General features: G+C 41.5%; 1 protein-coding gene across 11 annotated transcripts in view; it reads right to left on the bottom strand.

Moving 5' to 3' along the window:
- DENND1A (DENN domain containing 1A) overlaps positions 1-9286 on the bottom strand; it is a 546843-nt gene that overhangs the window by 224437 nt on the left and 313120 nt on the right. For all 11 annotated transcript variants that reach the window (XM_023217180.1, XM_023217183.1, XM_023217187.1 and 8 more), the window contains one exon: positions 1893-1938. In XM_023217180.1, coding sequence (XP_023072948.1) covers positions 1893-1938 — 46 coding nt within the window. The remainder of the gene's footprint in view (positions 1-1892; positions 1939-9286) is intronic.

Below are 9286 nucleotides of genomic sequence, written 5' to 3'. Positions count from 1 at the left end.
TGTGTGTGTGTGTGTGTGTGTGTGTGTGTGTGTGTGTGTGTGTGTGTAGATAATAAATTGTTTGGGGAAGACTGGGGGAGACATCTGTAGTACATCCAGGTGAAATCCAATTGGCACTTTAAACTTTGGACCTGAAGTTCAGAGAGAGGCAGACCAGCGTTAAAATCCCAGCTGAGTCATTGACATTGACCTGGTAGCTGAAGCAAAAGGCCTTAAACAAGGTGACCAGAGGGCACATAGAAAAGAAGAGAAAGACACAACTAGAAACTTGGAGAATGCTGAGGCGCTGGGACATAAAAAGGAGTCTGAAAAAGCCTGTGCTGGAGCAGTCTGGAAGGCAGGAGGAGAGGCAGGCGGGAGGGAACTGTGGACTCTGATAGACCAAATAGTCGTTATATTAGTGTTTTAAACTCTACAGCAATTGGCACTAACGGTCCATTGGAAAGTATTCACTTTGAATTTCAATTTTTCATACGGGAGCTTTGAATAGACCCCCAAACTTGACAAACAAAGGTAAAACACAGAAGAAATCTCTTCAATCTGATCTAAATACATCATCCCAGATAGTCCATAAACTGTGTACTGTATGTGCTTAGGGCTGGGTGATGACAAGGAGGAACTGTTAACAGAATGTAGGAGCCACATGGCCGGCCTGTCAAATTAGAAATTTGAGCAGATTTCTGTGGTCTATTTTGATCAAGATTCTCAATGTCAAACAAACAGGTTTTTCGATAACCAACTTCTTTCATTTTCGTAAGCACAATAGCACAGTGTGCAACAGTTAGTGAAGCAGGTGGTCCTCGTCGACGTGAAATGAAGGGAACAGAAGAAGAGAAGTAGCACTTCCTTCAAGACATGCAAAGCACCACCGCAGACGGACATGGCTGTAGATTTTCCCTCTGAGAGCTTATCTCCTGTGCAACACAGGCAAGCCCCCTCCCCACGCCTCATTTTGCTCTAGTACAAATTAAAACTCTCTCCTGAGGAGGAAAGGGCTTAGGGTACATGTCTACAAACTAATGACACTTACAAAAACACAGAAAAGTCCTTTAAAAGAATTGCTATCTAATTGGTACAGCCATACAGAAAGCAATCTGGCATCCGATGCATAGCTTTGACCAAGCATTTCTACTTTAGGGGTTCTATGCTAAGGAAATGAGGCAAAATGCAGATAAAGCCTTATGCATAAAGATGTTCGCTGAAATGCTATTTATAATAGTGAAAAATTATAAACAACCTCAGTGTCCAACAGTAGGAAAACGGTTACGTTGTGGTATATCCAAATAGTGGGAATGATAGGTGGCAAATTAAAAATTATTACTGAGAGCAGATAAAAACACGTAGAAATTCCCAAGCCATGTTAAGACATAAAATTACAAAGCATATCAATTATGCATATTTATACAAAACATATATTTAGACAATAAAGACTAAGAAGGAGATTAGTAAAATGCTAACAATGGTTCAATCTGGAATAATGGTATCGTGGATAATTTTAATTTCCTTCTTCATGACTCTATGTACATTTTATATCACATTTACTATGATGAAGAATGCAATATTGCTATAGCGATTAGAACAAACATTTTGAAAAGCAAATCATTTCCCTTCCCTCATTAAAACCCTTAAAGAACCCTTTCCTCCTGCCTCCTTGACTCTCTCTCCCTCAACCCGTGAAAATCCACAGTCTCTAGGCAAAGTGGGAAAACCCTGAAAACAGAGTCCAATGCAGAGCGTCCAAGCTGAACGCTCAGCTCCGTGCACCTGGGAGGTGCTGCTTCGGCACGCTCCCACATGCAGAGCTGTGACTGCTGAGACTGGGTCTCTCCACCGCCACACAATGAAACAAAGCCCCAGGTAGAGCCATCTGGGGAGGAAAGAAGCCAACTTACCTCCATTAAACTTAAATGGATTCCTATGAGGTAGGGCATGGGAGCACTGTGAAGAGAAACAGAGACACACAGCTGCTTTAATGTCTGTAGCTTCTGACAGAAAATTACAGATGGTTCACTATTTGGAGAAAAACTGTTTTAATAAACGTATGCACAGTTACATTTCCTTTCACAACAAAAATCCTAATATGACATTTTGTTCCCAAGCCTTGAAACTTCAGAAGAATTTCAAAATGTGGGCAGCATTGGAAACAGCATGGGTATCAGGAAGAGCATCAACCTTGGTATTAGCCCCTAAAGAGTGGCTCTGCAACTGCACAGCCTCAGTTGCCTTATCTTTAAAATGGAATCCTGGATTGCAGCCAGCATGTTGTTATTAGAATCAAAGAAAATATGCGTTAAATGATCAGCAGAGTTCTAATACAAATGGGAACGATTATTGCCATGATTACAACAGAAAAAGCAGTTAAGGTTGGATGAAGGGCATAATGTGTTTCAAAGAAGAATATTTTGTATTTGCTGCTTCCTCTGTCATCAAGAGATGGGATCTAACTGTCCATTCTGATTGGACAAAGTACTTGGAGAGCTGCCAGCAAGCATCTCCTCCCCAGTTGCACACATGCCATCCCATGACACTATAATTCAGAAAGCCTCTGCCAACTGCTTCATTCACGGAGCCACGGGTTCCCTAAGTCAGTGACTGAGGAAAGGCATGAGAACTCCACTCCAGTGGGTTTAAAACCTGGGCATTTTGGATACACTGGTCCTGCCTTTGGTTTCAGGGGTTGGTGTGTACGTGTGTGTGTGTATACATTATCATTTATGTTACCTACCAATAACAAATGTGCTAGACATTATATGAGGAACTTTAAATTCATCTATTCTAATCCACATAACAACTTTACAATACCCATAGATACGATACCCATTTTACAGAGAAGGGACTAGGCCTAAAGAGGTTAAATCACTTGCTTAACACCACAAAACAAAGTCAAAGTCAAAGACTTGGGATTTGACTCCCAAATATGCATTTCTTCCTTTGTGCCACACTGATTTTGTAATACAGAACCTGAAATCTCCAAGCTCACTTCCCGTGCAGTGCTTTCCTTTGGGTCAGGGGAAGGAGGTCACAGAAGAGTGAGGAAGGGTGTGATGGGCAACTTTTCCATCTATCCCTCTAGTATGGGACGTATTCTATGAAATGTGCAGATGGTATTTTGTGAACCTAGAGAAAAGACACCTGACTCAGACTGGGGTGACCAGGTACTTTTCTTCTGGGGCAGCTGGTAGAGTAGAGGTAGATGATCAAGGATGGCTCTTTCGGGACAAAGTTGGAGAAAAAAGGACTGGTAAGTAATGAGACAGGAGAGGTTTGCTTCCAACTGAATACTGTGGAGTTTAGGCTTTATCCTGAAAGCAATGGATAGGCAAGGGAGGTTTCTAAACATCACATGTATATTGTTAAATTGCTCAAACATTTAAAAATAAGAAAGGGCACGATTCCCTCATTACCATTCAACAAATAAAATTCAAGCAAAAATCCTTTCTTTCCCCCTTTCCCCAGAATATAAAATGTCCTCCTTACTACAGATCTCAGCAGTAATATAATATGTCTTGGGAACATGTAAAACAGACTTGAATATTAGCAGCTCAGTTTGCTAACTATTCTAGAAGACTTTTGTATTTGATAATAGCTAAAGAAAGAACTATACACACGACTGCAGTGAAAGTAGAGTTGTCTTTTCTTCTTCTCTCTTTTTTTTTTTTTTTTCTTTTTTAAGGTATCTGCTGTGTGCATTCAGCTTCTCTTTGCTTCTAGGGGCAAGGAAATGCCCTGCGACATTTTTTTTCCCCCTAAACTGTAAACCATTAGTTTAGCTGCCAGCTACACAAATGCTCAAACTTCCCAGTGTGCCTGGCTCTGCTGTCCAAGCTTTTTCCAGTGTACACTGAAATGAATGTGTTTCTAATTAAGTAGCTTCAGGAACACGACAGCTTCGATGTCAAAAATACAAAGTCTGAACCCTGGCAGGAAGTCTTAAGACTACAAATGTCTCATCTAGTGGAACCTTGCCTAATGTAATGAAAGGAAACAGGAAGAGCACAAATTCCAGAAAAATGGCCATTTATTAATGTGACCAGAAGCACAGCCTAACACATAGAAGGGAGAAAGCGCAAATCCATAATATTTAACTAAATCTTATCACCTTTCCCATCTCCTACATTTAATCATGCAATTGACCAGTGATCATGAGTTTTAACCAGAATTGTTGAACTGAAATTCCAACAAATGAATTAATACACAGAAAAAGACATTCAAATGGCTGAAAATAAACATGTATACCAAAAGCCCTCGGTATAACTTAACCATAGGATCTTATGTGTGTAGACTTTAATGCTATGCCCTTTCGTCCTACAGTAAAAATCAATCATACCCTGAAAGGAAAAAGGGACCTCATGGAAAAGACTGAAGATGCAAGAAAGGGCAAAATGGAACTCATTCTTCAAGTATCTTTAGATAGGCATTTTTAAAAGCCCAATAATTTTCCAAAGAGTAATTATGGCCTATCGTAGAAATGTAGTTTTCTTAGCCAAGTATTGTTAGAACTGCAACAGCTCTGTATTTAGAAAATATTTAAAACACATTTATTCTGAAATCATAGCAGCTCCATGTTTTGTATGAATGCAAATTTGGACAAATACCTTTTACACTGTCATCATTTACGTACAAAGCCTCAGATATTTCCCTGAATCTACTGCATGTTTGCTCTGCAAATAGATAATTACGAATTCCAAGTGGTGAGAGGCAGAGGGAAGAAAAAGAAACCCAGAATTTCCTGAACATCTCAATGTGGTACTTATCCAATTGGGTAATTCTAGGTACAGTCTGAAAACAATTTCTATTCTCAATAATTATTGTAGCTACTGACTCAGTTTCTTGGAAACCTCTTCTTTGTCTTTTTATTTTTAAAAGAAATGTTTGGGGAGAAAAACACCTACCCATGATTATATTATCCTAACACAGTTACTTTTTCTTTTGCATTCCTTTCTAATACTCGCTCACATTAAACAGGTTTATATCTTTGAAATCATAAAAGGCATACATTGTATTATTTTCTCATTGGCTACATGAACCTTTCCCAGATTGTTCTATAATTTTGTGATTATTAAGGACTGCATAATATTCCACCAAATATGGATGTACCATAATTTATTGAATGCTATCCCTAGAGTAGACATTAAGCTGTTTCTAACTTTTCACTATCATAAGTATCACTGTGATAAAAATGAACACCTTCATGTTGCATGAATTCCTAGACACCAAATTACTAAAAATTAGAGGACAGGGCTGTTTTTTATCGTTTGTTATATCCTAGCAGAGCGTTTTCCAAAAAGGCAGTACCTAGCCTAGTGGAAATCTTTCAGGATTGTTGCAGAGATTAGAGACAACCTCTGAGGTACCTGGCACAGGAGCAGCACATGGTAGGGTTCTCTCTGAGCCCCTGGCATGGCTGGCACCATTGGACCCACTCTCTTACTACCCACAGAATGGTTTCTTGTTCCAGTCCTGGTTCTGTAGGACACCCACTCTAGGATACCTGGTAAACTGCTGGTAAGAATGGTCAAGATGCCATGAGGAATGGGAGGTCCTTGACAGGCACACGTCATCTCTACACATGGATTTCTGACTCCCAAGCACACTCCTGTCTCCTGGATACTCCACTGAGTTCAGGAGGGTTGCTTATCACTTTCTTCAGGAGGGTGCCTTTCCTTTCTAATGTGCCACTCATAATGGAAAAACTATCAAGGAAACAATGGTTCATGACTTTCTGATCACTTGGACACATTTTTAAAAACCTCTTATCACTCTTGAGCATACATTAAAAATAAAACACAGCAAAATAAACTGGGTAAGCAATTTTTTTTTTTTTTTTTTTTTTTTTGAGACGGAGTCTTGCTCTGTTGCCCAGGCTGGAGTGCAGTGGCGCAATCTTGGCTCACTGCAAGCTCCACCTCCCAGGTTTACGCCATTCTCCTGCCTCAGCCTCCTGAGTAGCTGGGACTACAGGCGCCTGCCACCACGCCCGGCTAATTTTTTGTATTTTTAGTAGAGACGGGTTTCACTGCGTTAGCCAGGGTGGTCTCGATCTCCTGACCTCATGATCTGCCCACCCCGGCCTCCCAAAGTGCTGGGATTACAGGCATGAGCCACCGCACCCGGCCTTAAGTTACTTTTTAAGAAAACTTCTTCATGTTCAGAATCCAACTCATCTGAATCCTTTTCTGATTCAGAGGCATCAACGTCCATGTTTTTCCAAGGGTATCTCAGTTACAAAACCAAACCAAAATCCATCTAGAAGTGATTTTCCTGTTTAGGTCCAGGAAAGAACTTATTTGTTGCTGTTCTAGAAAATATGAATGGAAATATATGCTTCAGTAACAGCAAATGTATATACTCTGCTTCTCTGCTCCGGCACCCTTCAGCATTCACAGTGACTTTACCTTTCAGTGTTGAATCCTAGTGCAATTGTGAAGACATTTTAAACGGCAATTAAACAACATGTGTAGAACCAACAATGCACATAATTAAATTAAAGCAGTGATAATATTAATAGTTATAACCAAACTTAGGCATAGGCGGGTCATGACAACCATGTCACAACTGCCGTATGGCTGACAGTGATTGTAAGGATGCTACTGTACATCTTGGAATAGCAGAATGGGGTGTACCTGTACGAAGCTTTTGTTCTCTGGGAATTGCTGCACTATCTGATTTCATCAGTTTCATCAGTTACAGGAAAGTAAAAGTGACTCTCTTTTCTTTCTACCCTGAAAAGGAAAAGGGCTCTGTTGCGGGTGTTGAGGCAGACACAATAGAATAACCTTTACCTGGAAGATATCTTTAGTTTGAATCCTCTTAAGAGGAAAAGGAACTTTTATTGAGCTACTATAATTCAGTCACTTTTATGCATTACAGACATAATGCTCAAGGGAACTCTGCAAAGTGGTGCTATCATCCATATTTTCAGGTTAGGAAACAGGCTCAGAAAGACAAAAGTAATTTGCCAAGATCGCACAGCTAGTCAGCGGTGAAGCTGTACTTCAGACGCAGGGCTGCTGAACAGAGAGGCCAACCTCTGTGCATGATGTCACACAGCACATACTCAGTATTTAAGCTGAAAGGAAAAGAGCGCTGGGGTACCAAAAGGGCTATTCGTCAGTCCTCTTGGTTCCAGGCCTGTGATGCCGAGCACTTCTCTGACAGGTAGGTCCGACGGCATGAGCTCATTCACAGCAAGGAAGAAGCAAGCATACGGAAACTGCAGACTTATTAAGTGATCCTGTAGTCCTCGTTCATTATTACTGCACTTCCATAATTTGTTTAATTCCTTTCCCCCAGATAACCAGAGCTCTCTTAATCATGTTCCCCTGAGGTGAACAGCTATTAATTGGAAGTGAGTCCAGTGAAATAAAGGAACACTGGCTAATAAAAAACAACAACAACAACAACAACAAAAACAGCTTCCCAAGACACAGTGGGAGGGGAGAGGAAACGAAGGGAGAGGCAGGAGGTCCCTTCACCTCCGGGTGGGCAACACCTCTGCCATCATGAAAGAACACAGCTGAGGGCAGCCCAGGGATTTGGAAAGATCACTGTTTTTCCATTTTTCATATAAACACATAGGTATTCATGTTACAATATACACATCACAGTGCCACCTTACCTCTCAGAGGCCCACCACCTTATTAACCAAATACCCTGATCAGGCAAAGGGGATCCCACAGTCAGAAAGGAAACCTCTGAAGGAGGTCTTATGTGAGCTATTCTTTCTTTTTTTGTAAAAGACACAAACGTGTAAACACAGATTGTCTTGTGATTTGAAATTCTGCTCGAAATAATGAGCCTGCCTTTGTTAGACAGGTTAAAGGACAAGAGAGTGGGAAAAAGAACAAGAATGGACACCAGAGAACATATCTTGCTGGAGAATGCGAATGATCACAGTTTCGGACTTACTGAGAGCGATGAGACAGCTGCTCTTCAGGCTAACGTAATGGCCAGTGTAGGACAGGAAGCCAGTAAGAGCAGCCACCACTGACTGCAAATTTGCCAAAAGCCAGCACTAGGCTAAGGCGTTTTCTCATTATATTCTCACCATAGCAGCATAAGGTAGGTACTATCGGAAATACCATTTCACAGATGGAAAAACTAAGATTGGAGAAGCTAAATCATTCCTCTGACATCACACAGCTAGTAAGTCGTAGAACTGGGACTAGAACCCAAGTCCATGATACAGGGATGAAGTAAGCTTCTTATTTCCTGGAGATCAGCATTCCCACAGCCTGCAGAGGAAGAAGGTTAGGTGGTTTTCTCTAACCTGCTCCAGCCTGCAGCTGTGACAAGACCTAAGAGCTTCCACATTCTGTCTGAGATCCTCCTCCCCTACCTTTTCCATTATAGGAGGCTTCTGGTCCCAAAAGTGCCTCTGAGCTCATCTCAGTCACACAGTGTCCCCACAGGCCTCAGCTTCACTATTTCTCCAAGTCCTACCGAAGCCCTGCTGCCTGCCTCTCAGATCGCCCAGTGGTGGCTAACACCTCTCTTGGTAGGTGCTTTTGTCTGGGTTAGTCATTTGGCATAAAGCACGCGCTGATTTGAAGGGTGATTCTAGATTGTCAGTCACAGAAGCACAGAATCCTGTTTCCCAGAGCCTCCCATGGTGCCACGTGCAGAGCAGGAATGATAAAAACAGTCGAGCTGCCGTTTACTAAGCACACACCACATTTCAAGGGCTGCATGGGAGGCTCTAGCCACCTTATCTCATTTAATCCTCAAATGATCCAATTTATATCATCCATTTTATAGCTTTTCTTTTTTTTTTTTTTGAGACAGAGTCTTGCTCTGTTGCCCAGGCTGGTGTGCAGTGGTGCAATCCTCGCCCACTGCAACCTGTCTCCTGGGTTCAAGTGATTCTCCTGCCTCAGTCTCTCAAGTTGCTGGGATTACAGGCGTGCACTATCACGCCTGTCTGATTTTTGTATTTTTAGTAGAGACAGGGTTTCACCATGTTGGCCAGGCTGGTCTTGAACTCCTGACCTCAGGTAATCCACCTGCCTCGGCCTTCCAAAGAACTGGGATTATGGGCGTGAGCCACTGTGCCTGGCCATTTTACAGACTTAAAAAGGTATTCTCAAAAACGTGCCCATGGTCACGCTGTTAATCGTGATCCCAGTCCAAATCCTTCTACTTCCAAGTCTCTTACACTACTCTTACTTGCTAGTGACTTCTCTTAACCATTATGCTACAGTTAACAAAAAATGGTTACTTGATAATTATAGCTCAAAAAGTAAAATGCTAGTGGGTTCATAGCCAGAATAAAAGTATATTTGCCTTA

Source organism: Piliocolobus tephrosceles, chromosome 14 (genome assembly GCF_002776525.5).
Source record: "Piliocolobus tephrosceles isolate RC106 chromosome 14, ASM277652v3, whole genome shotgun sequence".
Lineage (NCBI taxonomy): Eukaryota > Metazoa > Chordata > Mammalia > Primates > Cercopithecidae > Piliocolobus > Piliocolobus tephrosceles.
This window is presented reverse-complemented; position numbering and strand designations above follow the sequence as displayed.